Here is a 23,365-nt window from a genome sequence, read left to right as displayed (position 1 = left end):
CAGCAGTCAGCAACTGGCTGAACTGAGACATGAACTCAGGGTTTATGGTACCATGTCCAGCATTGTCCTGTGCTCCAGGGGCTGGCCTTGTGATTAGAGAGTAAGGGATGGATTTTATAGTGGTAGATTTACGAGGTTTGGCTATGGGGTAGATCATGGGAGAAGACAGTGTGCACAGGCATGGTTGTGTATGTGTTTTCAATACAAGTTCATTACTGAGCATGGTGCAAACCTTGGTATCTAGAAAGGTGATGATGCCTCCAAGAGAACTAGAGAAGAGGGTAAGGGCCAGTGAGTCCTTATTTGGACATATGCTTGACATCACTACACGACATCCATGTAGCAGACCCTACTGAGTGATATGGGACTACAGCTCCAGAAGACCTTTGAGTTGGTCATATAGAGATAGGAATCATCTCTGTAGAAAAAAAAGGAAGTAATGGAAAACTCTTGTTCTCAAGAAAGGAAAGAGCAGAGAGGAGAAGCAAACCCAAGACGGGACCGTGGGGGTCACTCAGGCCATGGATTTGAATGGTCTGACAGAGGAGACTGAGAAGGAGCGGCCAGACAGGAAGGAAGAGAACCAGGGAAGATCAGTGTAGGGGAGGAGAGGGGTCACTGAGGGTGGAGTGTGGTCATTCAGGTCAGAAGACAATCAAGTTTAGCCATTCTAGACATTGACAACTGGGGAGCATTCTGACTAACGGGGAGAAGAGGAAGTAGGACATCAGAGGGTCAGCAGCTTTCTCCAGGAGTATGGTTAGGAAAAGGAAGAAGTGAGGAGTCGCAGGGTCAAGAAAACATTTCTCAAAGATGGGAGGGGCCTGAGCACGACCTTTTTTCCTTTTTTCCACAGGAACTGAGATATGGCAGGTGTTGCTGCCCACTCCCTTCCCAGTCTTGTAGCTGTATAGTCATTTTTTTAGCCCTGCTGTAGAGCTTACTATTCAGCCAGAAAATGTGATCTTAAGGGCTCGACCCATTGTTCTATTTTATCGGTCTTGCCTTTTGGAGCTTGGTTCTTGTCCAGTGTGTCAGTCATATCTCCAGGCCTCATGTCAGTTACCAAGTGGATAAGTTTGCCATCTTGGCCTCCCTCCAGACCATGGACAAAACCATTGAACAGAATGGCAAATCATCTGCATGTAAGAGAGGTCAGCCTCCTTAGAGTGGAGACTCTTCTAAATAAAATGCAGGAGGAGAACGTAGGCCCCCAGGACTGGACTCTGAGGGCTGCCCTCTGTGGTGAACCAGCTGGCCCAATCCAGCAGAGTTGCAGGAATGACAAGCAAGGAGAAGGCTTGGGCAGGGACGTAGCCTCTGCCATTGCTGCCTGGGGCCAGCCTCAAACGGCAAGATTGTTGGACAGCTCCTCCTTCCTAGAAAAAAAAACAGGTCTTCCTATAATTGTTTAGCTCATTGTTTCTGAGGCTTTGAATGTGTATCAGCTGGCTTTTCCCTCCACTCTGACTGCAGTATTAACAGCCCAAATTGGTAATTTTATTAAAATGATTATTATTATTAAAATGCTTGCCTGATAGTAAAAGTTCAGATGATTTAGATGGTAGGAGAACTCTCTCGTGGAATTGGCCAACGCAGCATGGACTTTTATCATGTAACCTTCAAGTTACTTGGCCTCAATTTCACTATCCATAAAATGGATGTAATATTTAATAAAATATTTGTACAACCAGCTTTTAATTAGCAGAGAATTTTAAGGTCTTGGGGCCTTAGTGAAACCGGGGATCCCCTGAATAAATGAATAAGTAAATTTTCTAATGCATAAAAAAGAGACATTAGATTTCAAAGTAAACCAGCTCTATTAAAATAGAGCTATCAGAACACCGAAAACCAAGTTCCCGGACCCCGGGTTAAGAACTCTTGATCTCTACTCCAAATCCCTTAGTTTGTAGTTGAGGAAACTGAAGTCCTGAGAGCTGGAACTTGGCCAGGACCACACACAAATGTAAGTGGGGGTGCTGAGATGTGAACCCAGGACCTTGGAATCCCAGTTTGGGACTTTCTGCTACCCCAGTGAGGATATCCACCATGAGTATGAATTAGGAACATTTTACAAGGGCTCTTAGGTTTTCTTCACATGTTTGCATGACTGTTAGGTTGGGGCTCTCTGTAGAGCTTGAGATCCATAGCACAGTTCTTTATGCTCATTAGAACTGATAAGATTTGTTAACTGGTTGTGCAGGACCAAACATTTAAGCATCAGTCATGTTAATCTAATATGAAACCACCCTTACTGGATAGAGGAGTCTTTTTCATGTATATGTGGCAGATGAGTGGTTTGATTTTTCGGAAAATCTTGGTAACTTAGTAAAAGTGATTTTTTGGTTTGTTTTTGCATATCTTTCCAGTGGAGGCCAAGTCACCTGGCTCAGCTCTTGGTGATACCCTGTCTTCTATCTTCTGTTGCTTTCAACTGGAGGACACCTGATTAGTGGGTGCTCATGATGGGGGTCCTTCATTGATAAGGTCTTAAATAGTGGGGTTTTTGTGCTGTTAAATAATGATTTTTCTTCTAAACATGCTCCATCATTTTATGAGTCCCATCTAGCTCATGTCTATCCTGAAACTTTCCCTGATGACCCACTTATCTTGCCTGCTCACAGATGCACTAAATGTCTGCACCTGTCAGTCCAAGGAGATGGACATTAAGCATCTGTTGTGTGCGATACACTCTGGATACTGAGAATAATACGTTTTAGGTAGTGCTGCCTGTCTTTCATATAAAGCACATACCATTTTACTGTCTTGTGTGGGTTTTTTTTTTTTTGTCATTAATATGTTTTATTCTCAGATGATAAATTCCTGGTTGTCAGGATGGATTTCACATTTCTGAGTTTCTTACAGTTTCTTTCATTGTGGCCTGAGGGCTTTTGGCTACATTCATTGAACACTTGTTATGCATTGAGCATATGTCTTTTGCTCCTAGAGGTGAATTCATTCCTTCCATTCAGTCAGAATTCCCACAATTTGAGATTTGGAAAGGACCTCTCATACAGTGAGAGGAATGCCAACCAAGTGACTGGCTGAGCCCTGAGGTGGGAAGCCCACCTGAACCTCTCCACCACGCAGCCTGCTTTGGAATGGCTCATGGAGAGCAGGCTTCTGTTGGCTGCGTATCGAATCCCTCCTCCAACTTGGTCATGTCCTGCTGGGGTCTTCTCTTCTCCATACTAAACATACCCAATCCTCATGTGATGGACACTCTAGCCCCTGTAACCTTCTTCAGGCACTTAGGTTGTAGATAGGAAATCACACTTGGAGTCAGGAAAGGCAAGTTCACATCCAGTTCCAGACACTTCCTAGTTGTGTGATACTGGGCAAGTCATTTAACCTCTGTCCTAGTTTCCTCAACTCTCAAATGGGGATCAAATGAGATAATAATTGTAAGATGGGTGCTGTATCAATGCTTATGGTTGCCCCTCTCCTGGACACTCTCCCATTTATCAGTCTTTCTTAAACTCTGGTGCCCAGAACTCTACACAGCCCTCCAGGTGCGTGATGAGGACAGAGGACAAGGAGGGTCCAGTGAACTTGAGGCTGCCCCACTGCCCTGCTCATTGTTCCTCACCATCCTCTCAGACCCCTTTCTAGAGCAGCCATCTAGCCATGCCTCCCCACGTTGACTTTGTACCCAAAGATTAATTAATCCCTGCTGAATTTCATCTTGTTAGATTCATTCCAGTTGCTCTGGATCCTGATTTTGTTGTCCAGTGTGTTAGCTTTTTCTCTGAGCATGATGTCATCTTCAGACCTGAACCTAGCATCTGCATGCCTTTCCCCAAGTCGTTGATTAGAGTGTTAGACAACCCAGTGCTGAGTACAGTTCCCCGGAGGCACTCTCTTGGAAACCTCTTGTCTCATAGACATTGTGCTGTTAACAACTATATGACATAACTAAGAGTTTGGGCCAAGATGGCCATCTGAAGAGGAGGCTGACTTCCCCTTCCCCCTTGTCCCCCCAGTTCCCCCTGACATTCACACCAGACCAAACTATCGAGAAATCCGTTGAGAAACTTGAGTAAGGGACTAATGCCAACCATCACTGCACACAAATGTCAGCCAAGGCCAGTAAGAGAGGGGGCTTCCTGCATGGGCACAGTGTAACCAGGCAGCCTCCCAGAGATAGGCCCTGGGTGGGCCTTGGAAGGAATTTCTGAGGAGAAGCACCAGCTAACACAGCTGACCCGCTCCAAGGGAGAGAACCAAGGCCCAGGGTCTTTCAGGGTCTCTCTGTATATATTCAGCATCTCTAACACTCCTTATGTAAAGTCATGGACTTGGAGTTCAGATCCTTCCTTGGATGCTTAGGTGTGACTCTGGGCAAATTACTTAACCGCTCTCAGCCTCAGTTTCCTCATTTGTAAACTGAAGCTAATAATAGCACCTGCCTCTCTGGGTTGTTCTGGAGATCAAAAGCTGTAACACAGATAAAGCTCTTTGTCAACTTAAGAGGTAACACAAGCCAAGCCCTTTGTAAATCTTAAAGTCTGTCTGTCTCTTTCATTATAATATGTAATGTTAGAGAGAGCTCTGAAGGTCTTGGAGCACGGAGGAAGTATCCTGGGAGGAAGAGGGAGGTCAGTAGACTGAAAATAAGGCCAAGCAGAAGGGCAGCGGGGCAAAGCCTGGCCTGGCCTAGAGCACCAACTCAGGACCTAAAGCTGGACAGCCATTGGTCCACCAGGATCAGAAATTTTTGTCCATTTAGAATTTCCCCCCAGAGAAGGAGTCAGTAATTTCATAACAATTGCAAATGGAGTCTCACGGGGAATGAAAAAAGGACTTTATACGAGCATTACTTGAATACCTCGAGGGGATAAAGGAGGAGAGAAAAATGAACTAAATCTTTGGAGGAAAGAATTGAGAAGACAACAAATAGCCCCCAAGGTGATACATCCCCCAGGCCATGCCCTGACCGAACAGAGCGTCCATGAGGCAGCAAGATGGATTTAGAGAAAATAGAAGAATACATAGGATAATTAGTATCAGAAACGACCTGGAAAACAGGTCAAGGAGAGAAATCCGCTAAGAATCATTGAATTTCAAGAAAACCATGATAAAATAGGATATTACATTTTCAGTTTAAAAAATTAAGTTTAAATTGTCCAGGTCTCTGTTAGAACCAAAGGATAAAGTGAAGATAGAAAGAATCCATAGATCATCTCCTGAAAGAAATCTCAGAAGTCATTGAAATGTCCAAGCCCAAACCCAGAGCTCCTCCTGCATCAAATGAAAAACTGTTGTAGATATCCAGAAAGAAGCAGTGCAAGGAACCAGTGTCAGGTCACCATGATCCGCCTGCCTCTCCTGTAAAGGAGAGAGCCGGGAAGGCAGCATTCCAGAGAGCAGAGAGTAACAGCTTATAGCCAAGAATAATTTATACTGCCAATCTGAATACAATCCTACAAAGAAAAAAAAAATTAACCTTTTGAAAAAATTAACCTTTTCATGCATTTCTGATGAAAAGATCAGAGCTAAGTAGGAACTTTTAAATATTAACATAAGACTCCAGAGAAACCTAAAAAGGTAAATTTATCTGAGTAGTAAAAAACTGTATGATGACATGGTGCTTTAGGGAGGGAAGAAACAAATGTCCTTTTAGAACTTTAATGATCTTAAAAGGGAAGGGTTTTGAGGGAGTTCAAGAAAACCAGCTCCCCTTGGGAGGAGATTGGGTCTTTTCTAAGGATCTGAAGAAGGTGGGGGGGGCATGGAAGGTAGAGGGAAATGAGTACACTAGTAAAGAAGAAGAAAGGGATGAAGTTTACCCGTTTCTCAGAATCGAAGTGATTGAGAAGTATCTGCAAATATAGAATGAGTGTGGGAGAAGAGGCATGGTGGCCATTATCATTGTCCTGTCCCTTGTTTGAGCCTGGTTTTTTCCACAGGTAGTAATTTTATGTGGGAGTTAATCTGCCCTCAGAAGTGTTTGACTTTTGAGTCAAACCTGTATGACTACAAGTATCCTGTTGTTAATGAAATAAATTTAATAGGCAAATGAGATATATTCATAAAATGCCCAACACAATGCCTGGTATGCAGTAGGTACCAGATAAATGCTTATTCCCTTCTCCTTTCCACTTGACATGTAAGAAAAATAGCATTGCCAGGTTTCATTTCAGCAAGCATCGTTTTGGCCCTTGGTGGTTAACTATGTCCATATTCTCTGCACCATCTTGTTGTCAGGACTGGCCATGCTTAAAATGGCTGTCTCTGTGGCACTGCCGTAATAGACTTCATGTTGGCAGTAGTCCTGAATTTGGAGGCTAAAAATAGCTGCTGGTGAGGAGACTAGAACTTCCCTTTGAGGCTGTGGAAACTTGGGCTTTCTTTTGGGGGAGAGGCATATCTATAGATAGAAATGTTCTGGATCTTCTAGAAGTTAAATATCAGGGTGGATAGAGTACTTAAGTTTGAAGTCGGAAAGACCTGAGATTGAATCCTGCCTCAGACTCATTAGCTCCATCACTTACCCTCTCTTATCCTCAGTTTTCACATCTGTAGAATGGGCCTAGTAACACCACCTCCCTTCCAGGGTTGTTGTAAGGCTCAGTCAAGATAAAATCAGCAGAATCAGCTGGTCTTTGGAGTATCTTAAGGGCAGACTGTGGGTTAGTAGAGAGCACACTGGACTTGGGGGGTAGGGGAGTGCTGCACATGCTTCAGCCTTTCCTTAGGAGGGCTCCCCCGAGGTAGCTGCTGGCAATACCGTTGTTAGACTCTGGCCACAGCCATAATTCTTGGCTTTCTTTCATTTAAATACTTTTGTGAATGTTTTAAGTTCTTGTCTTTCAAGATAGGAATGACTTAGAGTTGCATAGGTTCTTTGCCTCTTTCCATTTTGAAGAGCTTAATGGCTTTCAGCAGTAGGATTTACAGATTCTCCTATCAAACATCTGCCATCTTAGCTCCAATTCTTGACCTCTTTCGTGTGTGTGGTTCCCCTAAGAAAAGTGTCCCCAGTGATGCTGCCTTTGTGGGGTCCGTCTGAGTGACTTACACATATTGTCTGTTTCTGCCTCTTGTTGTGATCAATATTTGACCCCCGTAAGGTCCATTTGGCTTTTATGGAGAAAGCTTTAAAAGAAATAGCTCTTTTTGGTGACAGTGTTGTGATTCTGGAGTAGATCTTAGCTTTCCAGGAGGTTCTCTGTAGGCTTTCTTAGATTCAGTTTTTAAACCAGACCTATGATTGCTTCAGTTTGGAGAACTCCCATGGTGGAAATTCTCTTCTAACGTTGATAGATTGCCGAGCTTCAGCTTGTAGTGGCTGGGGTGCTACACGTACAGCTGGTATGTGTCAGAGAATGGATTTGAACCCATGGCTTACTGATTCCAAGGTTGGCACTGCTGCTCCACCCTGCCTTTCTTGAGATCTGTCTTTGGGAAAAGTTGGATGGCATGAACACAGTAAGAAACTGCTTCTTCCCTGCTCTGTCCATCCCTTCAGCTCTTGTCTACACTTCACTCTGCTTCCTTGCTGCCCAGAGAGATGCCCTCTGAAGATGTAACCTCTCCCCCTCCCCCATACTTGTTAAATGAATTGACACATCTGAGGAAAAAGAATGACTGAAATGAAAACGCATTCACCATCAGGAAGTGGTATGGTGTGGAAGGGGGGGTTTCATGGGGACAAGGAACTCTGCCATATGAGACTTCTCTCCACTCTGCATTTGCTGTTCTGCCTAGTTTCAGCCCCTTGGGACCAGACACCCCTGGTGTCCCATTCTCTCTCCCCCTTTTCTGTGTTGCCTCTCCTCCAGTGAATTGTAAACTCCTTGAGGGCAGAGGCCTGTGGGTCTCTTTATTAATGGTATCCCTGCGCCTGACTTATAGGCCCTTAATAAATGTTAGTTGGGTTATTGGATTGGAGATGAGGCAACACCCTTTTAGCAATTCAGGTCTTATCTGCCTAGAACACTTGAGAGGCTAAGTGACCTGCTCCACCACACACTCCAGGCCCTCTTAATGAGTAATGGATGCCTTATCTGCCCTCGGCCAGTCAGTCAACAAGTAGTTATTAAGCACATACTGAGCTCTGTGCACTCAGATACAGGTACCAAGAACGAAACAGACTAGTTTAATGGTGGAGACCACAAGGACACATCAGCGAGGGCTCTGGGACTGAGAGTGGGGATTGGGGAAAACTTCATGCCTCCTGGAGAATGTTGGGAGCAGCAGTCAGATTGCAGGCATGAGGGATGGTCAGGGCAGAGGCACAGAGGTGGCTGTGGGAGCTTTGTGTGTGAGAAGCTGAGAGAAGACCAAGAGGATTGGAAGAGACTGCAAAGATAGGCCAGGCACAGGGCATGGAGCTTTAAGGGCCACACTATCTGTTTCTTTTTGATTCAGGAGTCAGTAGAAAGCTGCTGGAGTGTCATGGTCAGGCTGTGCTTAAGGAAAATTACCTGGCTGGTTATGTGGATGGACTAGGTTGAGGACAATCCTCCTGATTATTCTCCTTCCTGGGGGGACAGGTCGGCCCGTTCAGAAGGCAAGACACTCAAGTTCATAAAAAAGGTGGACATTTGATTTTCCAGATGGATGCACAGTTGACTAGCCATCTATACCAGTCCAGTGAGTGTTGGAGTGTTGCTTGTACTTCTTGTCTCCTTTCAGCCCCCTCATCCCTTGGAGGAGCCTGTAATGGTACGAAACTTTTTCAGAGCATTTCACATCCATCCCCTCTCATTTCGTGTGCAGAGGAGCAGTTTCAGACATGCCCCATAGGTGACATTATCCCCAGCTGATAGATAAGTCATTCAAAATTGAGGCTGGGAGACATTACTTTAGCCACCTTTCTAATAAATATCCAAGGCAGGGATTTGAACCCAGGCCTTCTAATTCCAAGGCCTGCACTCAGCCCCCTAGGCCATACAGTTTCACTGAAATCAGTGTTATTTTCTATTATGTACCTGTAAATGTTTTCCTTTCATAAAAATCTCATCTGTAGAATTTCATTTCTACTATAAATCACAACTGCTGTGTTAGCTGGAATTGCTTAACTTTGTTTGAATGGAAAACTACTATGGGGATGGAGGAAAGAGAATTTTTTGAGTTCCTGGTATTTATGGTTGAAGACCACAGAATGGACACATGCCTGGCTGATAGTCCTGGCCCTGCCACTGACCAGGTGTGGAGCCTGGGCCAGATGGCTGGCTTTGGGGCTCTTCTTTCCTTACTTTTCAATGAGGAGCTGGGATTTAGGAGATCCCTTCAGAGGAGTGTCCCTTCCAGCCCGGGCATTCTTTCAGATGTGCCCACAGGCCTGGATCCGTCCCTCCTCTTTGTAACCCAGCCTCTACTGGCATTAGCTACAACATTTCACCGAAATGTTTATCGGACTAAGGAGAACCGTCCTCCATCAAGACTGGCCTGGAGGAGGGAGATGGCTAGGCTTTGGATTATAAAAAGTTTAAGATGAGGCAAAGAGATTGCAAGTGGGGTTTTTTTGGTTTGTTTTTTTGCTGTTTTTGTCAAGTCAGCTAGTATTTATTTAGTTCTTGGAGGCTTGACAACAAGGTAGCTTAAGTATGGCAAAAATTGTGGTTAGTTATGTATTTGTATGAGTGTTCTACAGAGAAACTATTATAATACGTATTTATACAGAGCAAAGGTTTATTTGGAACTCCATGTTTAGAATTAAGGGGTTCTAGCTCTCCCCGCAGTATTATTAAATGTCTCCTACATTAGAGCTTGTAGACTAGGCTGAGGTCACCCTGAGCCGAGGCGTGGGCCACCTGCTTCTGCAGATCCCATCATTCCATGTGCTTCCCTAGAAACCTCTTCCCAACCTTACAGCAGGAGCACTGGCTAGTTTTCCTGTTGGGTCGTTGCTCACTATTTGTCTGATGCTGTAACAGTCTTTCAAGGGAACACGTCAGGTTGGATTACTCTTCATGAGTAGTGAATAATGTTAAAGGGAGGAAGACTCATTTTTAATATTGATTTTTGTAGTATGCGTGCTAGCAAATCACTGAGTCTCTCGTTTTGCGGTCTGAGAAATGTATTCGAATACTGAGAATTCACTCACCTGAGCTGTGTCCTCCCAAGGCTCTCTCCTTTGGAGCAGGAGCCAAACTAATAACAACAATGATCCTCAGACTTGGAGACTTGTTATGTGTGAAATATTGCTACTTGTTGCATAAGCATTTCCTGAAGGAATTTCTTTTTAACTTGGTGTATCTCTGCAGTCAGGTGAAAGGCTGTGCTTTTCTCTCTTGAGATTATGCATTGACAGTCTCCTTTCTAGCTGGCTAGTGATCACATGCCCTGTTTAAGTTGTAACCTTTAGCGATGTTCAGGAGTCAAAAGGGGGCCAATAAATAGAGCTGAGAATTGGAGTAAGTTCTTTGGTGTTGAGTGAGCTCATGTGGAGGTAGAGAACTGTGTAGTGCAGGTGGCATAGCTGTAGCTCACATCGAGTTGAATAATTTCTGAGCTAGAAGGAACCTCAATGGTCCAAAGAGTCTTCTCTACAATGTACCCATAGAGACGTGGGTAGCAAGCATTGAGAAAAGCCCATGCTGTCTTGGAGCAGCTCTCATGGACCGCCTTTTCTACACAATGGCCCTTCTAATACTGGAAGGAGGCAGCTTTTGTGTTCTGCCTTCTTGGAGCTGAACTGGCTGAAGCCAGTCTTCATATGGTCCAAACTTCAGGCACTGGCCTACCAGCCTGTCTCAGAACTTTCCCTCCTTTCTTCACCACTGGCTCACCAGCACCATTATTTGTGCTCAGTCATCTTCAGTCTCTCCTTATCTATAGGTTTTTTCACTGCTGCCTATAAACACACTTATGTTTGTTTCTCCTCAAAACCTGCCATGATCCCTCAATTTACATGAGCTGTTGCCCTCTATTCCCTCTGGTGATGTCCTTGGAAAAAGCCCTCCATGATCCGGCTTCTCATAAAGTTCCTGACAGTCTTTCTTAATGGCTGCATCTAAGGCCTTTTCTTAGTCCTTCTCCTTCTTGACCCGCTGACCATCTCCTCCCACTGAATCCTGGGGTGTGCTGTGGCACTCCCCTGTCTCATCATTCTTCACTAGATCTTCCTCCTTGTCACCCTCCCAGCTGTGGTTCCCAAGGCTTTGTCCTGGAACCTCTTCTCTGTTCTCTCTGTCTTGATCTCCCCTGGGGATCCCACCAGTTCTCACTGGTTGAGTTAAAATCTCTATGTATCTGATTGCCTGATTTCTGTGTATCCAGCCCCAGTCTCCATTCTGAGCTCCAGTTCATCAGTATTGTATGTCAGTTTCATGATGGCATGTTTGCCCGGGTTCTGGATAGTGGACAATGCTCTCGTGCCTTCCCAATCACCAGGGGAGTGAAACAGGGCTGTGTACTTGCTCCCATGCTTTATAGCATGATGTTTTCAGCCATGTTGTCAAATGCTTTCAATGAGGATGAACACGGCATCAAGGTCAGCTACCACAGTGATCCTAAGTTCTTCGATTTGGAAAAGCTACAAGCCAAGACCAAAGTGGAAGGAGTGATCGTGCATGATTTTCTGGTTGCAGATGATTGTGTACTCAGTGCAGCCTCTGAAGCTGAGTTGCACCAAAGCTTGGATGAATTCTCTGCTGCCTGTGCTAATTTTGGCCTAATAATTAACACCAAGAAAGTACAGGTGCTCAATCAGCCACCACCACACCATCCATAGGTAGAAACCATCAGTTACAACAAATGGAGAAGTTTTGAATGCTGTGGATAAGTTCACATGCCTTGGTAGTGTACTTTCCAGGGATGTGCACATTGACAGTGAGGTTGATTCACACATTGCCAGAGCTATCTCAGTGTTTGGGAGGCTCTGAAGAAAAGTTTAGGAGAGAAGAGGTATTAGACTGACTGCCAGACTGAAAGTCTGCAGAGCCGTTGTGCTGACCTTATTGTTGTATGTCTGTGAAACATGGACGGTCTACCAGCACCATGCCAGGAAACTGAATTGCTTCCATTTGAACTGTCTTAGGAAGATTCTGAGGATCACCTGGCAGGATAAGGTACCAGACACTGAAGTCTTTGCTTGAGTTGAATTGCCAAGCATTCAAACTATGTTTCAGAGAACACAACTCCAGTGGGCTGACCACGTTGCTCAAATGCAAAATGTATGCTTGCCAAAAAGACTAATTTTATGGAGAGCTCATATGGGGCAGGCGATCACATGGTGGTCAGAAGAAGCAATACAAGGACACTCTCAAGATCTCTCTCAAGAACTTTGGATTTGATTGTGGGACATGGGAGACACTGGCATAGGAGTGCTCAGCATGGTGTGCCTACATCAGAAAGGGTGCTGTGCTCTATGAGCAAAGCAGAATTGAGACAGCATAAAGTGAACATAGGATGCACAAATTTGGAGTATCCACCCCAAATGTTCACATAGACTATCTGTGCCGAACCTGTGGCAGAGCATTCTGAGCTTGTATTGGTCTGATCAGCTACAGTTGGACATGCTGAAACTTCACTTTGTCATGTCATTTTGACTCCGCTTTGAGAACAAAGTACAATAACCACCAGCCATTCTGAGCTCCAGTATCAGTCCAGTAAACCTTCATTAAGCACCTACTATGTGCCCCGTGCTGAGCACTGGGGCACACTTAATAAAAGGCAGCCCCTCCCCTCAAGGAACTTATAGTCTGATGGGAAGAGGCAGGAGAGGGGAGAAGACCAGCAGGTACTGGATCCATGGGCAGCTTGTTCTGGGGAATTGAGACCAGGCAGAGCAGCAGGTGTGGGGCAAGGGGGTGTTGGGGAGTCCTCAGTTCCTTGGATAAAGTAAATGGGAAGAGGGGACACCTTCATCTTGGGGTCCTCGGACATCTCAGACTCTGCATTTCCACAATTCCTTATCTTTCCCCCAGCGTTCTCCAGGCTTCCCATGCATGGGATCTGTTGCCTGAGCTCGGACTTCAGGTCTGTCACCTTCCATGGTACTCAGCCTGTGATCTCCTTTGCTTCCTTGACCGCCTTTCTTCTGCAGCACTTCACTCAACTGTCTGCCATCTCACTCACTTTGGCCTAGTGTCCAGCCTGGCCAGACCATTTTGAGTCCTGGCTCTGTCATCCTTATGTTAATTGTCTCTTCCACTGTGATGTCATTTGCAAATTTCATGCCATTTTTGCCTTTATCTATATCATTGATAAAAATTTTAAATATCCTGGGACCCCGCGTACTGTGTTGATCACTCCAAGGGAGAGTTTCTTAATTAACAGTGAACCATTAATGGACTCCTCTTTGGTTCTGGCCATTTGTTATAGCAGCTATAACATTTATATAGTGTTGACTGTTTGCCAGGCACTGTGCTAAGTGTTTTACAAACGTTATCTCATTTGGTCCTCATACCAATCCTAACAGGTAGGTGGTAGTGCTGTCCCCATTTTACAGATGAGAAAATGGAGACCGACAGGTTAAGTGACTTACTCAGGGTCACGTAGCTAGTAGAGTAGTAGTTCAGGCCTTCCCAAACCCAGGCCCAACGCTGTTCACGATAATATCTGCTTGCCCCAATAAAAGTGATGATGCCATTGCTACTTTTGTGGATACATTTTTGAGGCCTGGTTTGTCAGACCCTGGACAGGCGTTCTGCCTTCTCAGGACTCCATACTCTTCAGGTGCTGAAATGCTTCAGTCGAGGAGCCCTTCTCAGCTGGTGCCAGGGATGCCCAGGGTCCAGGCCCTTTTGTAGATATTCATCCTCCTTGTCTTGAGTTCCTGGCAAAGACCAGAATGTATTGAAGTCCACTCGTTAACTGATCATTTGGAGATGCAATTGTCTTCCCCTTTTTGAAAATCAGGATATCTGTCCTCTACTCCCATGAGCCTGCTCCATTCTCTGTAAATCTTTGGAAAAAATAACCCATGTAGCCCGGAGTCATTTCTGCCAGTTCTTTCTGTGCCAGAGGGTGTTGCTCATTAAGTGATTTACACTCATTAAGGGCAACTCAGTACTCTTGTTGTCTCCTTTACCTGGACTGTCAGCTCCCTGAGGCCACCCTGGTTCTCTGCCTTCCAAAGAACTTTCTCCTTTTTAGCAGAAAAGCCCAGAGGAGTCACCTGAAGGCAGAGGTAAAAAGGCCAAGAGTTCTCTCCATTGTGAGACATTATTGACCCATCCAACCCAGTAAACACTGCCTCTTGTCTGCTGTGAGTCCCTACCCTCCCGAAGCTTCCAGTCCAGTGGAAGGAGGCCCTGGGGAGGGTGTCAGTGGCTTGGGGCATATCTTGTTGAGTGGAACTGTGAGCCTCAGAGCCCAGGTTCTTCCCTCTGTAGAAGAAGACTTTGGGAGGAGCTGTCAGTCATGGCAGCAAGGAACTTACCCTGGGAAGAGCATTTTGTCCGAGGAGCTGAGACCCAGCCAGAGGGTCCATGCATACTCTTTGCCCTGATGTGGCCTTTGCTTGGTTCCTCACAACATAGTAGGATTGTAGCTCACCTTTTCCTTCTTCCTGTATCTGTATTAAAAAGCCTCTTGGGGCTGATGAGCTCCCCTCATATCTGCTTGGCAGGCATCCAGGCTGCTATCAGGTGTAGGGGTGGGATGCATACTTATCTCTTCTTGTGCTTATTTTCCTGGCTGCCACTTTTGTCCTTGGCCATTTTGATGCATTTTGAAAATGTTTGGGAAGCCATTGGTTCCCCTTCTTTTGCTAGTCTTATAGAAGAGGAATAGATGTTTCTAGAGACACATTGAAAAGGTTTTGACGGATCTGGGGTTGATAGGCCTGAATTTGAATCCCAGCCTTGCCCTACTTCATGTGAGCCTTTAGCAGGCCTCAGGTGTGTAACACATGACTGATGCAAGGGGACCAGCTCAAACTCTTTCCTGTTCTCAAATCCTCCGATCCTATGGTTGAGTTAATCACATATCACTTAGGAAAATTTGAAGATTACAGAGTTGAGGCAGATTTAGGTCAAATGTATTGCCAGACAGGTAAAGGGAATTTTTCTTAAATATAAAATTGCATGCTGAAGCAGCAGTGTCTTCGTCATCAAGTTAACTGTTAGATACATTTCTGCCATGTTAACTTGAATGCAGAACAGGTTTGATCACGAGGAGCAAGGACCTTGTGGTATTGTTGGCCACCCTGCCTTTCTCAGCTCTGTGATTAGGTGTCGTTCGGGGCAGAGGCTCCCAAAGTGGATGATACCGCCCCCTGGAGGTGCTGGAACCATGGGAGGGGGTGGAAGCATGAGGAAAGAAAGGAAGATAGAATTTTGAAAAACGGTCATCTGTTGTCTGACAGGTTATAACCAATCAGTGTCATGGCCGTCCACAGCAGTTAACAAGCAAGTGTTGGCATGCAGTGATCGTTGCTCATTGTCGGGAAGTCTGCAAGAGTATGAGCATGGAATGGCTTGTTTATGATATGATACTGTGTGATTACATGTCAAAATTTTGATTCAGGAAAAAACCCACAAATTTACAATAAATTATTAAATTTAAGATGCGTCATTTTAAAGACACATTTTTTTAATGAAAAAAAGTTAAAAGGGTTAAAGAAAGAAGATTTCCAGGAGAGCGCCGAGTAATTTTTCTTTTGGAAAGGGGATGGTAGGACAAATAAGTTTGGGAACCTCGATTTGGGGCCTCTTCCCTGGAGGGATGTGAAGGAGGAGGAAGAAACAACTGATGAGGAACTAGACACTGGACCTTTTTATAACACGTTCATAAGCTCCATAAATGTGCAGATGCAAAGTTATTAATCCCAAAGGATTCCGTTGTGTCTGAGAAAAGTCTAGATTTTCATCAGAACAGTGGCAGTGTATTTACCTGTATCCCCTTCCACCATCTTTGGCCTGCATGTCCAGAGGCTTGGTTTGAGGTTTTGTGTTATTGTAGTCAGGGCATGTGTTTCCAGTTCTGTTTTCTTTGCTTTGCATTATTTGCGTCCCACACTTGTCACGTTAATGTTGCAGTTTCCATTCTGTTGATAATCCACAACTGGCTTGGTAGTTTACCAGTCCTTGAATGTAGTAGTTTCTCCTAGGGTTGTCTTTTTGTTTTGTTCTAGGGTTTTTTGCAATTATAAATAGTTGTGAATGGTTATATCCAGAATTCCTTTTTTTATTTCTCTTCTAGAATATCATTCTTAAGATAAAGCCCTAGTAATGAGAGCACTAAGGCCGAGTCTGCTTTCTGACTTACCCTCTGTACCATGAGGCTGCACTACCCTAAAATTATCAGTGTATAATCACAACAACGTGGTAGAGTGCTTGTTTTCCCACAGCTCCACTGACCATGCATTTTGCCACTTTAAACTCTATTTGACCACTTTATTAGCAGCAATAATAACAGATAGACAGGAATCCATAGAAACCCTCAGTGTATGTCTAAACCACAAGGTTGAAGCCCAGTGTTTAAGGTATGGTTGCATCTCAGAAGTTCTTCCCATCTGCATTTCTCTGATCATTCAGGAGTTGGGCATTATTTATATTTGTTAACGGGCATTTCTTACAACTTGTGACTGATAAAGTATTCCTTTCTTTTTGGTCATTTGTAATACTTTGAAAGCCTTGTACACATTCCCTCTCCCCTGCCAGTGGAGGAAATTGAGGCCCTCATTCCCCTCTTCCTCTACATCTCAGCCCTCTGAGATCTCCCATTTCTTTCTCATTCAGTCCACCTCTTCTCCCCAAAGCTCTCCCCTCCAGGTGTGCCCAGAATCCTTTCTTCTTCAGGAAATTGTCCTCTGTATCACCCACCGTACACTTTAGCTGCTGGTTCCTTCTCTGCTATCCGGATGCTCCTCACTCTTCACTGGAGCCTGCCTTTCTTTCCTCTGACTCCATCACTTTCCCCCTCTCTCCTGGGCCCTCTGTCTTCTAGTCTCTTCATTTCCCTCCTGAAACTCTCCCACTCTTGAGTTGCCCCTTTTCTGTTGAGGACACAAGCCGGCACCGCAACCCCAGCCTCAGTCTTGGTTGCATCTCTTCCTCCCTTGATCCAGGTATGATTAGATGGCAGATCTTGTCCCTCTGAGCTCAGGTCCTTGTCACCTCTCACCTGGACCATTGTAGTACCTGCCCAGGTGTTCTGCTCACCTTGAGTCTTTCCACATGGCTGCCAAAGGGATTTTTTTCCTAAATTGAATGGCAGCCCCTCCAAGTCTCTGCAGTGAGTCTGTCCCCCTTGATCCTTGTTTGGTCTTTAGAGCCCTTTACCAACTGGTCCTAATGTACCTTCCCAACCTTATTATACACTCTTCTTTAGCACCATCTGGGGTCCAGCCTAAATGTGCTAGCTACCATCTTGCTGTTCTCTGTACATTGCTGGCCTGCATCTCCTACCACCTGCCCTTGTATGGCCATGGCCTTGCCTGGAGCTGAGGGCCATCAAAGTTTGGTTCAGGAGAGCTGCCTTTTTTTCTTTGCAGATTTCCCTTCTGTCTCCCACCAGCTCTTAGACCCTTCTCCCCATTTTGGAGATGTGCAGGTATATTTCCCCTCTTAGATTGTCAGTTCCCTGAGGGATCACCTTGCCTTTATTTGGACTTGGGCCCCTAGTGCCTGGTGTGTAGCACAGAAGGCCCTTAATAAAGGTTGACTTGGAGGGAGGAGATCAGAAGCTTCTGTCAGTGCCCACAAGAGCAGGTGCTCAGAGGTTTTAATGAATGGTCTTCAAAGCCTAAAGCAGTCAATGAAAGACAACCTGTAAGAGCTTACTTGGCTGCTGACTGTGCCTCTGCTTCCTGGGGGTTCCAAGGGCATTCTGTGTGGTTTCTGTCAGGCCCGGCAGATTTTCTCTATGCTTTGGCACAATTGCTGGAGGCCTTGGATGGGAGAGGAAGGAGAGGCTCAGGGCCATAGGGAGGGCACCAGTATGATCAATAACCATTAGACCGTGAGCTCCTCAAGTCCAGGAACCATCCTTTGCCTCTCTTTGTACCCCCTGAGCTTCCATGCGGTGCCTTGCACATAGTAGGTACTTAAGTATTTATTGATTATTAATAAAGGTGTGCTTGTTCTGAGTCATTTGCACTTGGCTTGTTTGAAAAAGTTGTTGTATAGGTTATACCTGCAGAGAGGGATGAATGAAATATGTGTGTGTAATGGACCCCTCAGATTCATGGTTTCTCTTTAGATCATTTTGAAAACAGTGAGTGTGGATTTGTTGGTTTAATTGCTGATCTGTGTGTTTGTTTTCTTAATACAGTTGGTGACAAAGTTCCTGCTGACATAAGGTTGACGTCCATCAAGTCTACCACCTTACGAGTGGACCAGTCAATTCTCACAGGTAATTTTTTGGTGCTTATGTACACATGGAGCGGAAAGCCTCGAGGCACCTGATTTGTGTCACTGTGAAACTGCTAAAGGGTGCTCCCAGAGTTAAATTACCATTCATGGTGCTGGTTGAGAGTTTTTATTAAGTATTAAGGGGGCCTAGTCCAGGCACTTGAGAGAGGGATTTAAGAACAGAAGCAGTGATGGAGATCACCTCTTACCAAACCCCTCCCCTGTTAAGAGATAGAACCTGTATCATTTTCATCCTTCAGAAAATAGTTAATTTCTAAAGTACTTCTAGCCAAGCCTGGGAGGAGGTGTAAAGGAAAAGGTTGTGGTAATGCATATATGTTTGTGTAGCTGACTTTCATCTTAAGGGCAGTGGGGACAAATAAGCTGGAATCCAGGGGAAAGATATGGTCTGGTGGAAGGTAAATAATGAATGACCTGTAAGAACTTAATTGCCTTCCTAGCAATCAGTCATTTGTAAGTGCCTGTTCTGCTTCTGATTAGTTTTGTGACCTTGGGCCTCAGTTTCCTTATCTGTAGAAGTTGTTAAAATGTTCTCTGAGGACCCTTCCAGGACTGATTCCATCTTTCTTTGCCTCAAGAGAAAAAAAAGATTATTATTAACAAAGCCTCATTTTGTAGAATCTGAGGCTGCAGGCCTGGTGCTTTCTAGTCTCCTAATCTCTAATCCAGTCTATTTTACAGCAATCACCTGCCAAGCAGGCATGATTCACAGTAAAAGTGGGCCCAACCATAAGCCAGACCTCTGCCTGCACTTAAGCTGGAAGCTCACTGGGCCCTTTCTTTGCCTCTTTGTTTGGCCAAGGCCCCGGGTGGGGTAGGGTGGAGAGCTCCTGGGGAAGGACCTGGGGAAAGAAGAAACAATGGAAACCTGAAATAAAGCCCACAAATTGGTAGAGAAAAATAAAAATTTTAAAGGTTATCAAGATTTTATATCAGATTAATTAATTTGTAAAGTAATTGCTTGTATAGAGGAGGTGATGTGAGAAACAATAGCCCAGGCTGAATGGCAGCTTTCCCAACGGTCTTTATGTTGAAGGAAAATTCCCAAAGGCCACAAGTAAACTCATTACCAGCTTAAGTGAAGTCCTGTGCATATGGCTAGAAATGAAAAATAGGAATCCCTTTTAAGCTGTTCAGATCTGGTTTTGAAAATAGAAACTGTTAGTAAAGGAAGTGAAAACCTAGGATTGATTTATCAAGAGATAGAGAATATATGAGTGGGAGTCAACCCCTCTTGGCTGCCTCTTCTCTGCATGGTACCTGAATGCTTTATTACATAACAAAACTAGGGTTCTTTTGAGATTATAAATATTACTATTGGAAAACTAAGGATCCTCTGATGCAGCCTCTCTTGTTTTACCACAGAAGCAGCTCGTGGAGAAGTCTCCTTTGTTCTGACTTTGCAGTTTGCCGCCCGATCCCCTTGCACTACCCCATGGAGCCTGAGAGCCCACAAGGGCCCAACTCCTTCCAGACCTTGCCCCTTCTTTGTCTTGACTGCATGAGACAAAAAGACTCTTATCATCTCTAATCATTTGGGTAGCAAGCCTACCTCTGGAGCCACTAAAATATAAATCTGTTAATGACTCGGGGCAAAATTCTAATTGCAGGGAAAGTGAGCTTCAAAGTGACTCTAGAAAAATGAGAAATCCCCACTTTAGAACTGCACTGCCCCCAAAATATCGGCAACAGTTAAACAGGATTTAAAGAACCCAATTAACATGTGATTCCTGGTTAAAGCCCGGAAAGGAAGGGTGATCCTGGAGGCACAAGCAGGCAGGCTCCTGTCATCGAGGGCCAGGCTTCTGTCGGCCTTTCCCAAAATCACTAGATTTTTCCCTTTCACTTTGTATTAGTTGACAGTTGCTTTTAACTGGCAATCTGTCTTGCCACGGAAAATATTACAGATTTTTGCAACTTTAAGCTTATTGACTGTTCCTCATTAGGGGGTATGTATTTCAGTATTTCCATTTCCATGCTTATAATTTAGGTGAGTCTGTCTCCGTTATTAAACACACGGACCCTGTGCCTGATCCCCGGGCTGTCAACCAAGATAAGAAGAATATGCTCTTTTCTGTAAGTATTTTCTCAAAGCCCATTTTCACTTTTCCCATGTTGTGTGAAAATCTTCCAAGCACATGGAGGATTTCCTGAAGTAACTAGTCCTCAGGGTTAGGAGTCTTGGAGCATCTTAGATCTTAAAATGAATAACCAAACACCTGACCACAAATCAGATTGCCATCAGATCACCTGCTTAGCAAAGAGGTGTTGCTCTTCAGAAGCTGATAATTTGGCCATTTCCAGAACTTGAAACTGTTCTGAAAAACAGAACTGTTTTTCTGAGTAAATGGCAGCTCTTGAGTGCGTGGCCGTCATGGGTGCTATGAACTGGCCTGGGGGGAAGGACTTAGAAAAATGACACCTGCTTCCCATTTCTTCCATAATTCCCTTTTAGGGTACAAATATTGCTGCTGGAAAAGCCATGGGAGTGGTCGTCGCCACTGGCGTGAACACCGAAATCGGCAAGATCCGCGATGAAATGGTGGCCACGGAACAGGAGAGGACGCCTCTGCAGCAGAAGCTGGATGAGTTTGGGGAGCAGCTGTCCAAAGTCATCTCCCTCATCTGCATTGCTGTCTGGATGATCAACATCGGGCACTTCAACGACCCTGTGCACGGAGGGTCCTGGATCAGAGGCGCCATCTACTACTTTAAGATTGCCGTCGCCCTCGCCGTTGCTGCCATCCCTGAGGGTCTGCCCGCTGTCATCACCACCTGCCTGGCCCTGGGCACCCGCCGCATGGCCAAGAAGAATGCCATCGTCAGGAGCTTGCCCTCTGTGGAGACCCTGGGCTGCACTTCGGTCATCTGCTCAGACAAGACTGGCACTCTGACCACCAACCAGATGTCTGTGTGCAGGGTGAGGAGCTTGTATCCCTTGAGTGGGGGTGGGACCCTGAGTGAGCTTCTCAGCAGCTCAAAGCCAGTTTCCAGGTCTGCCTTGGGAGGTTAGGAGGCCCTTCAATCCGCTTCCTCCTGGTTGCTGAAGGAAGCCTGTGGTCCCTGTCCCCCCTCACCTTCGTCACCAACTCTTTGAAGCCATTGACCCAGAGACTTCAGGCCAGTGAGGAGACTGGGACTTGTGGGGAGATCTCAAGTGTGATCTTGCTCTGGTGGGGCCTCCTCTGTTGTCGGGCCCAGTTGGGCTGCTGCCTGCTTGAGTTCATGGTTTGGTTTTGTCCCGTCTGTCAGAGCAGGGGGTGTCTGTTCTGCCCCTCATGTCATCAGATGGGCCACCCTCACATTCTTTGCCATCAGAGAGATGTTGGCATTGATCCATTCCCATTTCTCCTTGGTCCCTTTGGTGGCGATGAGGATTATGGGTACAGTCTGTACCCAGGCTGTGGAAAGGTGGGCTGGTGGTGCTCTGGCCACAGGGCAACATAAGCCTCCTAATGAGGAGACAACAATATCCCAATGTACACATGTGGTTTAGGGGTAGGGGCATGATCCACTCCCTGCCCAGTTTCTTCCTAGAAACTGCTGGCCTTTATTAAAGCCTTTTTTTATTCATTCATGATCCTATTTGGGGTTTTCTTGACAGAAATACTGGAGTGGTTTGCTATTTCCTTCTCCAGCTCATTTTACAGATGAGGAACTGAGGCAAATACAGCCTGCATTTGAATTCACAAAGATGAGTCTTCCAGACTTCAGGCTGGGCACTCTATCCACTGTGCCACCTCCTTCCTGGTAGAGCCTGGTCAGAATACCTAAAATATATCATTCTCTGGAAAAGAATAACACCACTGCTGCCTCCATGAAGGAGGCTTTTTTCCAGCATTCTTGGAGAGAACAGTGTTTGAGATGAGAGTTAGACCTCTTTCCTAACAGCTCACCCCAAAACTGTGCTGGGGCCTCCCAATGGACCATGGCCGGGATTTATTTTTTCTTGTGTATATTTGCTTGCTTGGGAACTGGATGACTTTTGCTCTTGTAGGGCAGAGAGAGAATCCTCCCCCAGGCTGATTGTGGGAAGGCTCATCATCCCTACAGGTTCCAGATGACTTAGAAGGGGATGTGCTTGTGCAGGCCACAAACCAGCAAGAGGGTGTGTTGGCCCCTCTGGGTAAAGGGCCGCCTTTTGTCTGCTTTGTCATCTCATTTTTTATTTTGATGAAAGAGAACTCTGAAGAACTGGTATAGAATAATTAAGTCAGTGACTCAGGGCAGAAGGTGCTACACCTAGAATCAGGAAGGCCTGAGTTCAAATTCTACCTCACATCCTTAGCAGCTGTATGACCCCTCAGCAAGTTCCTTCTCCTCTGCCTCAGTTTTCTCATATATAAAATGAAAATAGTAACGGCTCCTGCCTCCCAAGGGTGCAAGGATCAGATGAGATAATAGTTGTAAAGTGCTTTGCAGACCTTAAAGGGCTGTAGAAATGCTAGCGATAATTATTGAGTTTGATCAAGAAATGCTCCTGAAATGAAGGTTTTTTGAAATGAGAAATGTGTGTCACCTGTGTATGTATAATTCTCATCATCCATAGGACAGGGGTTTGTTCTCCCATTTTAACGAGGGTTTTATTTGCCCTTTGTACGTATTGGTTGAAATGCTATGAAAATGTGTATGTCGCCCCACAGCCTGATGAGGCTGCTTTGTCTTAGGAGTTTTAAATATGTTGAATTTTTTCATCTGTCTTGGCCATCCTGCTCACAGGGGTTAGGCTTCCTGAAACATCAGCTTAAAGTAAAAGGCCCCCTCTTAGCTCCCGCTGCCAGGAAGGTTAGAAAAACAACAAAGATGGTTGTCTCCGTGCCCCGAGTCCTCCCAGTGTGTCTGGTGAGCTGGATTCTGGAGACGTTTACAAGTTGTGCAGCTTCTCAGGAATCTCACCACAAAGGGACTCAGCTGCTAGAGAGAAGGAAGCAAGTATTTTCCTTTGGGAATTAGCGGCTGTCTTTGTTTCTTAAGAATAAACTCGGATTTCCATGTTATACACGTTTTTCTTAACTTGATAGCTCAGATTTACCCCCAGTCTAAGGCAGTCCATAGTCAGGAAGACCTGAGCTCATCATCATATTCTCGCTAAC

The 23,365-nt window shown here is 45.2% G+C and overlaps 1 protein-coding gene across 2 annotated transcripts in view; it reads left to right on the top strand.

Moving 5' to 3' along the window:
• ATP2A2 (ATPase sarcoplasmic/endoplasmic reticulum Ca2+ transporting 2) overlaps positions 1-23,365 on the top strand; it is a 60,856-nt gene that overhangs the window by 23,537 nt on the left and 13,954 nt on the right. For both annotated transcript variants that reach the window (XM_072600490.1, XM_072600489.1), the window contains exons 6-8: positions 18,172-18,252; positions 20,263-20,348; positions 20,728-21,192. In XM_072600490.1, coding sequence (XP_072456591.1) covers positions 18,172-18,252; positions 20,263-20,348; positions 20,728-21,192 — 632 coding nt within the window. The remainder of the gene's footprint in view (positions 1-18,171; positions 18,253-20,262; positions 20,349-20,727; positions 21,193-23,365) is intronic.

The sequence above is a fragment of the Notamacropus eugenii genome, chromosome 4, assembly GCF_028372415.1.
Source record: "Notamacropus eugenii isolate mMacEug1 chromosome 4, mMacEug1.pri_v2, whole genome shotgun sequence".
In the NCBI taxonomy this organism is placed as follows: Eukaryota; Metazoa; Chordata; class Mammalia; order Diprotodontia; family Macropodidae; genus Notamacropus; species Notamacropus eugenii.
This window is presented reverse-complemented; position numbering and strand designations above follow the sequence as displayed.